The sequence below is a fragment of the Oreochromis aureus genome, linkage group 6 (genome assembly GCF_013358895.1).
Source record: "Oreochromis aureus strain Israel breed Guangdong linkage group 6, ZZ_aureus, whole genome shotgun sequence".
Taxonomy (NCBI): domain Eukaryota; kingdom Metazoa; phylum Chordata; class Actinopteri; order Cichliformes; family Cichlidae; genus Oreochromis; species Oreochromis aureus.
In genome coordinates, this window is record NC_052947.1 from 2999711 (window position 1) to 3012757 (window position 13047).

The 13047-nt window shown below is 38.5% G+C and overlaps 1 protein-coding gene across 2 annotated transcripts in view; it reads left to right on the top strand.

The window, feature by feature from the left end:
- Positions 1-221: 221 nt before the first annotated feature.
- The window catches only part of LOC116316669 (zinc finger protein 638-like), a 57180-nt gene continuing 44354 nt past the window's right edge, over positions 222-13047 (top strand). Inside the window, exon 1 of one of the 2 annotated variants that reach the window (XM_031735289.2) lies at positions 222-484. In XM_031735289.2, coding sequence (XP_031591149.1) covers positions 417-484 — 68 coding nt within the window. In that variant the 5' untranslated portion in view covers positions 222-416. The remainder of the gene's footprint in view (positions 485-13047) is intronic. The other variant, XM_039613790.1, reaches the window with a different exon arrangement.

Consider the following 13047-nt stretch of genomic DNA (forward strand, 5'->3'; position numbering starts at 1 on the left):
TTCTGTGTCATGATGTTTTTAACCCCTTTTTACTTTAGTGGGAGAAATGAGGGAGGAAAAAATATTTGGTCCTGTGGATATGGATGTCTGAGTGAGGTAATAAAAGTTAAGAGTAATGTTGTGTGTGTGTGTGTGTGTGTGTGTGTGTGTGTGTGTGTGTGTGTGTGTGTGTGTAATGCTTAGGTGGGAGGGAGTAAAAAGGAGACAGAGCAGGGTCATAACACTTTAAACTGTGCTGCCTGCGAAGGGAAGAGTGTTCACTATTCACAGTTTAACTCCCTTGCTGTGAAATGTTTAAAGGTTAAATGTTTTGGACCTATTAGGTCTTCTAGACTTTAGCTTTGGTCTGTCTTCCCGTACTTTAAACACCTCTAAGCCTCTTTACCAGACTGTGATTCAGACAGAGTGCTCAGGAGATGCAGAAGACCGGCAGGAAGAAGCGAGTTCCAAGGACCAGCAGTAACCTCACAAAATCAGCTCCTCGGTGAGTAACAGACAAGAGTATCATGTCTGGAAAAGGTTTCCTTCAGTTCCTCCTGCATGTTCAAACAGACACCAATTCAGGGATATTCTTATTAGTAAAATATAACAATTATAGCAGAAGGAAAAAGAAAATTTAATAGGGTGTAACTTAAACTTAAGGGGGAAATCTACTTTGACAGCATTGGGTGATTTATTCTTTATTTACAAAATGTTTCCATCTGGTAAAATACCAAGCATTGTGTAGACTGTGTAGAAGGTTATTTCCCTTTTTTACCCAATACTACACCCATGTATGTATGTATGCCTATTATACTTATATTATTATATTGTTATATTTTTGTAAGTGTTAATATGATAATATGAAACTCATACCTTCCAAGATGGTAGTGTACTAGTGATTCTGACTGATCACATATATTATAATTGGATCATATGTTCCCACTGTGACTGAGACTGCTTCTTTATTTTTTATTAAGTTAGCAGTGTGATATAACCAGTATACAGTCAGGTGCTCTAATAAAACAAGACGTGTGCTTTTTCATAGTTTGAACCTAGTAAGTAAGTAAGTAAGTAAAATTTATTTATATAGCACTTTTTAAGACAAACGCTGTTACAAAGTGCTTCACATGGGAATGAAGGCATGTCAAACAGACAAACAATATAGCAATATAAAGGAAGTATAAAAGCATATCAAACAAAACAATAGTACAGTATAAATATAGAATAAAACAACATATTACACACTAACATTACCCAAATGCCTGTCTAAACAGATGTGTTTTAAGCTGTTTTTTAAAAGAAGCCACAGTGTCGATGGTGCGTAGCGGGGAGGGTAAACCGTTCCACAGTATTGGAGCCAGGGTTTGAAAAGCGTGATCCCCCTTTGTTTTCAAACGAGTCCGTGGAATAGATAGAAGACCACTATCAGTGGATCTAAGAGTCCGCTTTGGAGAATAGGTTTGGAGAAGCTCCGAGATATAGGTGGGGGCCTCACCTTGTAGAGACATAAACGTAAAGGTGAGGATTTTAAACTTATATCTATACCCAACCGGAAGCCAGTGCAAGGATTTTAGTATAGGAGTGATATGGGAAAATTTATTGCTGTGGGTTAAAAGCCTTGCTGCAGCATTTTGAACCGCTTGGAGCCGATTTAGTGAAGCCTTAGATACACAGGAGAAGAGTGCATTACAATAGTCTAGCCGGGAGAAAATGAAGGTGTGGACAAGCTGAACCAACCTACTGAACCAAGTGGACGTTTGGACACTTCCACCGATTCAAGTACTTTTCTTTTGTTTTGGTATTTCCCTCATTGCAGTGTAAGAATGTGGATTTTAGTTTATTTAGTAAACAAAAACTAATTTATTAGAAACAATAATAATAGCAACAACAATCACAGCATAGCATTTACTGGTTTAGTTCAGCGTCAGAACACTTCCTCCCTCTGCTTGTTGGTCAGACAGAGTTTATAGGGCCTGGACGTATGTTCTGTCTTATTGTCCTGCTATGTTCAAATCAAACAGGATACTATGTCAGGGTACAATATTGTGGTTAAAGTACTGGTTAAAATTTGCCTTCTGAATGAATACTTGTCTACATGTGTCATGGTGTGAATAAAAAATATTTTGGGGCCTTTATTGGGGGGCTTAAAACATAAAAGTTACATTTGGCATCAGACCAAAGTCCAGAGTTTCACTGTCCTAATGTCTGTTCCTTGTTTTTCTTACTTTCTGTCAGTAGTTGTTTCAGACCTCATTTTAGATTTTGAGGCTCTGACAAACTCTTGGTCATCCTGTATACATGAGAAAGTGTGATTTCTCTTTACTTGGCTGGGGACGTTTTGTCATATGGATTACTGCAGCAGTTGACTTGTGCTACTTTGTTTTTGTTGTACAGCAATATTACCTTACCACAAGAAAACTGTTGATTTAAACATTAAGTAAGAGGCACTACTAACGCATTAGGAGTTTTCTATGTTTTGCTTTGAGCACAGGAACAACCAACTGTAATTATTTACTAGAGATGGCACGATACCACTTTTTTATGTCCGATACCGATATCATAAATCTGAATATCTGCCAATACCGATATGAATCCGATATAGTGTGTTTTTTAATCAATAAAACTGTTTTTTAATATCTTGCTGCTTTTTGTATAAGTTCATACTCAAGTTAAAAAAAAACCACTAAAGCTATTCTGTTATACCTGTATGCAAAAAATACACTGCACCCAAAATATTTCATAGTGCAGCAACACTGATCAATCTAATAAACTTAAACCTACTCCATCCTCCCTATTCTGGTATTTTAAAGAGTATTTAGCAGAAATATTAAGCAACCTAACTAATAGGGTTGCAAACTCCCAGCAAAAAAAAATGGGGAACCACCCCCCACCCTCCACCTGATGATGCTTAATCGACGTAATCAACTTTAATTTGATGCAGGGTGAAAAAAATGCACAGAATTAAATTATTTTTCAAGAATAATTAAATAGATTCAACATCTTTCTTCAACAGAATTGCAGACTGCACAGATGGTACCTTCCCAAAGGAAAAAGTACTATAGCTTACTAGGGTATATTAGACTTAACAGTTACTATATACAGTAATGGACTTCTATACATTTTACATCAGATTAAAACTTTGGGTGTAAGATTCAGATAATTATTTATTAAAAGCTCGACATTTTAAATGAGAATAAGAAAGAAAAGTATGTCTTTGTGCCCCCTTTTCCCTGTTCATGCCCCTATCGCCCCCTGGCTACACTTTGCTAGATCCGCCCCTGCACAGTTACCAGCCGTCAGCTACGTAGAAAAGGATCCTGGTGTAGAAAGTAATATTAAATACATTCTAACAACAGCTTATCAAGCTTAAACGTGCTGCTGTTGTTCAGCCGCTGGTTTCCTCTTTCTGGTGCAAAGTGGGCCAAAAACAAAGAAGAGAGACGGACTCGCGACAGAAAAGCCGATCAGCTGATCATTAAGCAGTTTCATGATTGAAGTAGCAGCAGGAGAGAGAGAGAGAGGCAGTCGCTCCATATATCGGTTGTTAAGCTTAACATGGGAACGCTTTACAAACATTCAGAGATGAACTTACACACTTGCTTTACTTCTCTCTGGGATAACTTCCACGGAGATGAAATGCTGGTTTGGTAGCGAGGCTACAAATACACACAGCCGCTCTATCACGTGAGCACACTGCTCCGACATGCTACGGTTATGAGCCGAGTTACGCGGTGTCGCAAGTTTTTTGAGGTGCTTTTTTGATATTTAATGGATCGGATTATATTTTTTATTTCCCTCCAATATCCGAGCCAGTAATTTAGGTCAGTATCTGACCGATATGTAATATCGGATCGGTCCATCTCTAATATTTACCTTTGTGTTGGATCATAGGCTGTTCTGTCCACTAACAACATCTTATAAAGAAAAGAAGACAAAGATATTGGTATATAAAGACAGAAGTGTCAGAACAGTATGGAACGCCAGGACTGCCATAAGGAATTAATTAAATACACCATTAAATAATTATTTAAATGTGTCAATAATTAATTAAATGTGTCAATAATTAATTAATTAAATTTGTCGTAAATATTTATTTAATTAATTATTTAATGGTGTATTTAATTAATTCATTATGGCAGTCCTGGCGTTCCATAGGAACAGAGCCTTCATGAGTTTATTTATTTTTGCTGTTACGATAAGATTTTAACCCTATCTCTGGATTTGTTTTGATACTGACTTCCAGCATCAGTTAGACATATGTATCAATTTTAACTTCAGCTCAGTCTTAGATAAAGCTCATTGTTAGCTGGTAATAAATAAGCTGGTATGCTCACATTAAGGTGAGGAAGGAAGTTGATAGTTCTCCGAGTGATGCTGTTTAAAATGTAAATGTATGAATAACATGAGCCTACAAGGAAAGATGCTGAAATGTTGTTAGAAAACATAGTCTCTGTATTCAGACGAGACTGGCTCACTTTATGTTTGCTTCGATTAGTGACATGGCCAAGATTTTAACAACATCTGCACATGAAAAGGATGATAACTAAGGGAATATGTTTCAGGTATGAGGGTGTAACTAACTGCTGGCGAACTTGTGGATATGTTGGGTTTGTATTTGGACTTGATCCTCTTGAAGGAACACCAGATTTCAGCACAAGACGTTGCTTCATGTCATGATGCGAGCTCAGTCATCCAGGTAAGGAAATCCCAAAAGTTGATCCTGTTCATCTGGACGTTTCCAGTGGGAGAAATGTTTCGTCACTCATCCAGGTGACTTCTTCAGTCTCAGCTGACTTATAAACAGTACATTTGCACAACGACTGAAGCTTCATTAACATGCAAATTGTCGTGACCATTGATCAACAACCACTGATCACTGGTATTGCAGTGATTGCAGCCATTCCCCAACTCTCTGTGAATGCCACTCATGGTCTTTTCAGTTCTCCACTGAAAACGTCCAGATGAACAGAATCAACCTTTTGAATTTGCTTCACATCATTATGAAATATGGAAAAAAGTTTATTATACATACTTATTAATCAAATCTTATACATTCTTATGCATTACTCATGTTTCGTAAAGACATAGGCTTTGTGTTGGTGTCCACTTTTAAATAGCATGCCTAAAAAAAACTATGACTGATGGGTATTTCACAACTACTAATGCATGATAATCCAAGACATAGAAGGTACATGTCTCTAATGTTTTTCTGTTAGCTTTCATCCCACAACTTCCGTAATTATATTTCAGACATGTGTGAAACACGATGTGCAATCCGACCCCTTCACTGGCTCGCAGTGATGACACGGTCTAGTGTTACATATCTTTTTCTTCATCACTGCCATCATTTCTATTTTTGGATGGGGCATGTGCATTTGTGTGTTTCATTTTTTAATACCATTTCTACTGGGATACACTGGCTAAGATATGGTGAATGCAGCCTTTCTACAGTCCTTTTTTCCAGAGACACTTTATGTGATAGTTTGTGCATGTAACATGTAACTTCCCTGTCTTTTGCAACGCTGCTGAACACTTTTATTATCAGAGTAATGCCCATATGGTAGCTACGACAGCTTTGGCTCTGCTCAGGTCAAGCCTCAGTGCAGCCCAGTCCAGTTTAGATACCCTGAAGAGCCTTAATGACAAGTTTCCAGCTGCTTGTGAAATTGTTAATACTAAGGACAATAAATAAATAATAATACATAAAATAATATATTCATAATAGCACACATATTCTTATATATAGCTTGATATGTTCTACTTGCAAAACATACTGAATCTGTCAATTTATGTGCAGTGATGGGAATAACGGCGTTACTTTTTTCAGTAACGAGTAATCTAACTAATTACTATTCCTATCGTTACAACACCGTTACCATTACTAACAAGAAAATGCGGTGCGGTCGTGTTACTGTTTTCCAACAAACAGACGGTTGAAGCTGTGTTTAGCTTACAGCACCTTATATCAGCTGCACAGAAGTAGCTGTAAGTAATCTGGGCGCTACAGCGGCTGAGCGCGCTCCCGCGGACGGCAATCACTTTCTGCCTGACGATCACTTTTTGGCACAACACCTGGAGCTAAGGGGGCAAAACAATCGCATGAGTGCTGCTGTTTGACTGAGGAAGAATAAAGTAGTCGTGGTAAGCCAATCACATGACCACTTCAAGATGACAAAGCAACAAGGTGATATATACCAGTTTTTAAATTGTGCTGATAGGCCACGTAAAACCAGAGTCATGATAAACAAGATATACGCGACGTTTTTTCATGAATAGTTTCGTCACATTAGGAGGGATATTAGGCCCCTTATGTCAAACTGAGTGATTTATGGCCCCCAAATTATTCATGAGCTCAGGAAGTAATAAAAATATGATATTCATCCAAAATATGCTAGTTCATAGCTCATTATCCCCCCCCCCCCGCAAAAAAAATAAAAATTATTTGATTATTTTAAAAAACGTTTTTATATCTAATTGCATTCTTTTATTTTTAAGCCATTAAAAAAAAAAGGTTTTACTTTTTTATGCTTAAAAAACGCCATCTGGTGGTGGGTCAGCGCGTGAGCGCGCACCGCATGTGCCTGTGTGTCTGTGCGCGCATGTGCGCGCGCCTGTCTCGGGACTGTGCTTGTGTGTGTGAAAATGTGTTAAACCATAGTAAAAGTGCTTAGTTAAACTTGTGCTTTTGTAACGTTCAGTATGGCGAGACATACAGGCTGCATGCCTTGGGGGAAAACTTTATTTCATTTTATTTGCATTTGTTTAATCTGAACAAGAAGATTTAGAATCAAAGTCAGAATCGCAAAAAACTCTCCCAACATAAAAAACTTCCTGAAAAAAACCCTTTTTTATCCAAAAAACGCACAACAAAAAACCCCTAGGATAACTTTTAGGGAACCCTCTATTCCCCAAAACCTTATATTCGAAAACAGGGGAAAACTCCTGAAAATATCCTTAGTCCTTTTTCTTCAAACGATCCCTCATACCAGCTCCGTCTCAAATTCAGCGCAAACTCTAATGAATGACCGCTTACTTGTTCGAAATTTGCGCGGAGACCAACTCCGCCGCCGCAGGCGTGCCTAACTCGCCCCGCTGCCAATCACATAACTAAGGGGCTGCTCCCCTCACACCCCGTCTAGCCAATCGGATGCAGGTCCGATTTACCTTCTCTGCGATAGGTTCACTGGCTGGCTCTCACTCAGGAGAAAATAATTTAACATTTAGGCCTAAATTAAACTCTTTTTTTCTCCCAGAAAAGAAAAAAAAGACTTTTCTCTCTTTTTCTTAAAACAACATGGACGCCAGACCTGTCAGCCTGGCCCTGCTCGCTCAGACCCCTGTAACCGGGTACAGAGCTTCTGCGACACCAGCGCAACTCACACGAATGCATCTTTGTAGGGTTCAGCCAGCACCGGCTAACCCAATGTAGGACAGAATCCGTCTCAGCTCCGGGCGGATTTTGGGGCTATGCCTTCAGCCTCAGAGAGAGCGAAATCTATTTCTATCAGCTAAAAGCAGGTGAAAGTTTTGGCCCGCTGACACCTCGGATTGCCTTTACTTCGTCTGATTGGGGTGTTTTGAGCCTCATCGCGATGCCCGAAGTGCAGAAGAGCCTGCGGGAAACGAGCTCGCAACAACCACGAACCAGGGATCAACGACAACTGCCGTCGCTTTCGCTATGTGCATATCACTCGGTAAGTGTTAATCTTCCGCTCTCACTACATTTTGCATTTTCCTTTTGACCATTCTCTCAATCCTTTCATTAAAAAAAATATATCACAATGGTTTGTAACACGTACAATACACCATCCATCCATTTGCTTCCACTTATCCTTTTCAGGCTCGCGCGGGGCGCTGGAGCCTATCCCACGTACAATATACTTTAAAAATATATATGAGCTCGACTTTAACTCCCGTAAAAGTTTATACATTACATGTCTACATCACCTATCATCTCCTCATCAGGTATCTCATATCATCGTGTTATTGTTATGTTATGCTCCTTTGATATTTTGCTAGTTTGCGTGTTTTAAAACTCTTTTGTTTTCTTTATATTTTTAGACTCTGATTTAAGCCAGATGTGTTAACCTGATCGCTGCGAAACACCAGCTCTGCGTGGATTTTGACCGCGAGTGACCGGATGCTGTTTCCGGCCTGAGGTTGCCTGAAATGCCGTGAGGCTCGTTTGAAAGATTGCGCCCGAGACCAACTCCGCCTCCAAGGCGTGCCTACCTTTAGCTGCCACCAGTGAGATATCAGAGCCGGGCTCCACATATCCAATCAGGAGCACGAGGAAGACAGCTTTTGCAGACTCTCCAGAAATATACAAGTCCTTACCAACTGCTCTGCAACCCAGTGTTTCTGGTCCCCTCACTAACATCGCTTTTTGAGATATTTTTATGAACCACCCAAAAGCCATTTTACCCCCAGTACAGAAGACTGGATCTGAGGGCAGCAGCAGCGGGACAAATGCTTGTAATGAAGCGACGGACATTTCATGGCTGGTCTTAGATAATCGTGAGTTATTGTGTCTTATGGTGAAAAGTACATAGTTTTGCAAGAGGCATACAAGCACTGTGGAAAAAGTAATCGTGTTTAAGTCCTCTAAAACTGTTTTTGTGAACACTTTGCTCCCTACGTTATGCTTTAAAAATTTGATACATGTAATGTGATCATCAAAGAACATGAGTTTTTAAAAAGACTTTTATTCTTATGCTTTTAAAACTATCTCAGATTATCATAAAACACTTATTTGTATGTTATAATGTTTTTCTTACACCATGTGTAATTTTTATAGACACCTTGTTCATTGTATCAATGTGTAATTATGTATCTTTGATAAATAAATAAAATATTTAATCTTGTATTTGTGTACTTTCTGGTGATTCAATAAAAAATGAGTCACATATCGCTCTGATAAACACAGATGGATGAAGGAAATGTTTGATGGGACAAAGGAAACAAGTGTCTTGCTGCTAAACTTTTAAGTCACCAAGGTTTAAGTGAGAAAATGCCACTAGGAAACTAGCAGCCCTAAGTCTTTATGTAAAACATGAAAAACTCCATATCAGTGATATCTACAAAGGTGTACTCATTTCTTTGTTATGGTACTTTACTGTTCCAATGAAACAAAAAGAAAATCTCATTTTAAAGTACATTTTTCAGCCATCCAGACCTACTTTCAGGGCAAGAATGTTGATGTTAGACTGTGTTTTAAATCAGGTTTTGATCTTAAACTAACTATCACAGCACTGATTTTACTGATTACAGTTGTAATCTCAATTAGATTCCCAAACTGGCTTTTCTCTAGTCGGTGTTATGGTGAAATTTAATTGTTCTTTTGTGTAATTGCACATGGCCCATCACAGGACCCCTTAGTAAGCTGTACAGCAGAAGTTTTCAATTCACTTTTGTCAGAAAACTTCGCAGTATGAGAAGTTACAGCACAGTTTCTCCAAATGTGTGCTTCTTTTTCAGTCAGCGTGCTTTTAGAGCATCTACATTAGCTCATGTAGTAAAAGTACAATCAGTAAGTGTACTTTAACATTTGAGATTCCCAGTGACTCTTGCTTAGATCATGTGAACTATTTCATCAACCTTTTTTTGTATAATGCATCAAACCTGTTCAAATCAGTTTATTTTCAATTTATTTCAACTAATCTAGAGACAAGGATCTCCTTTTTTCACCTTCTGTGATGCATTTACTTCTCACACCTTAATCTAGATGTTAGTGTTCTCAAAGTTAACATGTCTCATGTTACCATCATGTATATCTAAAACCCAGCCTCAGTCTATGCCCTATAGACTCTCACATGGAAACATCATTGATCTAGATATTCACAAATTTCATCAGGACATCTCTAACATCTAAAGTTTTTGTTGTTTTTATGTTTTACATAAAAAAAAACTTTAGATTTTCAAATGAAAGCAAAGTGACATACAAGGATATTTTTCTTTAGTGATGTTGCTTCAGCAATCTCAAATACTAATTCTGGGGATTTTTATGGTCAAACTATGTGATTTTCCAAAGGTGTGTTTTGTGTGTGTGTGCGTGTGCATGCATGCGCATGCGTGCGTGTAGTAAATGACCTTCTTCTTATGATGTTGTCACCATGAATCATTCAGGATTAACAACACAAATTGTTTCGATAGCAGAAACAGTCTGTCAGTCTGTGAGGTACACACAACAAGCACAACAAACAACCTCACAAGTCAAATTATACATTGTGATGGAGCAGTCACAATACACTACAATACACACTCACGAGACACAGTTTGATTTTTCTAACACAAAGTTTGTATGAAGTTCACCTTATCAGCTGAAAATATTAAAGCCGTTTAAACTCCTTTTTTAAATTTACCAACATTTCTGATTTGCAGCTAAGACTGTGACATGTTTTCACCATTTGAAAGCCAGAAGAGTGATCACTCTTGAAGCCTGGTTACTGCACAATACTAGGACTACTAGTACTAGTTCTAGTACTACTGCTACTGCACAAAGCATATTGTTCAGGAATTTCACAAATTTGCTTAAGTCTAATGTGTTGGCTTACAGGTAAACTTGTTTTGGAGGTGGATAGGATGAAAACTTCCAGCATCACATAATGTTTTCCGATCAGTAGGTTTGGAGTAAAAAAGAACTGGACATATATTTGTCTTTTTTGGGCTACTTTTATGTCAAGAAAGTTAACTTGTTTAGAACTGTGATCAAGGATAACACATAAACCCTTGAAAATGTGAATGTAAAAATTGTACAAACTCCAGAAAAAGTGGCAACTGACGTGGCAAAAGTGCAGGCAATTTTTTACTTAAGTAGAGGTACAGCTGTTAGTGTCAAAACACTGGAGTAAAAAGTTTGATAAAGTATCGGGTCAGAAAATGTGCTCAAAGTGAGGAAGTCAAAGTAGTAACCTAACTGAACCTTGTGCTATAATAAAAAATAAAATAATATTAGTAGATTGGACTACAAACTTAGTCTGGTGGTAAAAGGCACAAAGGCCTCAGGGGGACATTTGGCAGCCAGGGTTAGAGCTCAGACACCTGGAGCCTGGGGGTTGGGGCTAACAACACTGACTGGTAGAAGAATCTAACATCCAAGTGTTACATGGTGTTGCAGGTGACAAAAAGCCATAAGCCACTGTTTAGAGGCTGTTGAAAAAGTTTTCCATTTAATAGCGCCTGCAGACAAGCGATGAGCGGTAGCTAACATTCTTTAATCAAGACAAAGAACAGAAACCAAGCTTGGTGAGGGACTGCCATCGCTGGGGCAGAGGGTGAGCAGAGTCTCTCAGTTAAATACCTCGTACAGGAAAGAAGGCAGTACACAGCTGTTTCACACCTTTGGTCTTTCCCCCCAAAGAAAGTTTCACACTCCCTTGCTATCTCTTACAGTGGAGAAAAGACGAAAAGACTCTTCCTGTGGAGTTGTCTGCTTCCCCCCAACTTCCTTACCAGACCCCCACCATCTGTCTAACTGTTTGAATGGAGTATGAGGCAGACATGCTAAAACAATGACCTAAAAGCATTACCAATAAACACAGTGATCAATACATAAATGAAAGAAATTCCTCTACAAGGTGATTGTCAGTTTTTGTTGGGATTTTTAGAGACAAAGACAGTGAGAGAGAGCCTGTTCTGCATTACTTTAAAAAAATAAAGGGGGTTTCAGAGCTGTTGATATATGAAGCATTGTTCATAGAAAGATTGATCAACCCTGTTTTTGCCATTGAGTGTTACATTTGTGACAGTTTCAATAAAGCCTGCAAATTCTTGCATTTATACTGGAGAGCAAAGAAAAATTAAATGCTACTTGTACTATGGAAAATCAGTTTCATAAAAGCTACATAAACAGAGCTGAAGAAGACTGTGTTTGTAAAAACTAGCGGCAGCGCCGTAGCTCCGCAAACGCACATAACGCACACTGCGTAGGGCACCAAATGGCCGGTAGGGCACCAAAAAAATCAGGGTCGTAAAAAAAAAAAAAAGTAAACCATATTAATACTATAAATATCATATGCATTAATATGGTTAAACAATACAAAAGCAACATAAAACAATTTTCCCGAGAAAGGGGTGAATCTGCTTTGTGCCCTGTCTCCAGTCTCCTCCTGGTGCCCCCCACTCCCAGTGGTCTGTTCTATAATGCCTCAATTCGGTATTGGTAAACACCTGTTTGAACATGGCCTCGAAACGGCAACAGGAGTCGGGAGCGGAGAAAAGAAAGAAGAAGAGGAAGCGTGATGAAACTCAGGCGCCGCTTGCCGGTAAGGCAATGTTTAAATAATAACAATAAAAAGTTCATTATTGTAGCCCTTGCTTGCACGCTCATGTCCGTCAACTCTGTGATAGCTCCTGTTAGCAGTGTTCATACTGTGTTAACAAATGTTGCAAATGATTGATGTTGGGTAGTTTGTTTACGTTGTGGATATGAATATAGAATGGACTACTAAAAGCAACTCATCATGGTCACTCAATTGACGGTTTTCAGATAACGTTAGCAATCGTGAGACTAGCATTTCCCTCCTCAGGTTGCTAGCTGGCTAACGTCATGCATGCTACTGATTAACCTTAACTTTGGGATAGGTCAGTGATGCAGTCAAGTATTATTATCAGATTAGACAAGATTACTTTGTATGTTGCTGCATTTCAGGATATCTATAAAGACGCATATCTTATTTATGCGGCATAAATAAGATATAGGTTTCATATTACAGTGTAATATGAAACCTATATCTTCAGTAATATAGATTTCCTACTTATGCATTTATATCAAATTATGTACAGCATGTTTATATTGCCATTTGCCATTATGAAAATCTATACATGTAAAATATAGTTAGTAATTTTAAATGTACCAGTGACTTACTTAATTTATTAGTCTTATAATGCAATTTTTCGTAGGGCTACTGTAGATTCAAAATTGTATTTCTGTAAAATCCCTGAATATTTTCTCTTGTATGCAGGGTCAATGCTTAAATATGTTCAAGGAGGATCTCAAGGACAGGATGAACCATCCAGTAGTAGTGCCATCCCTGGACATCAACCACCAGCCATTGTAGACCCTGC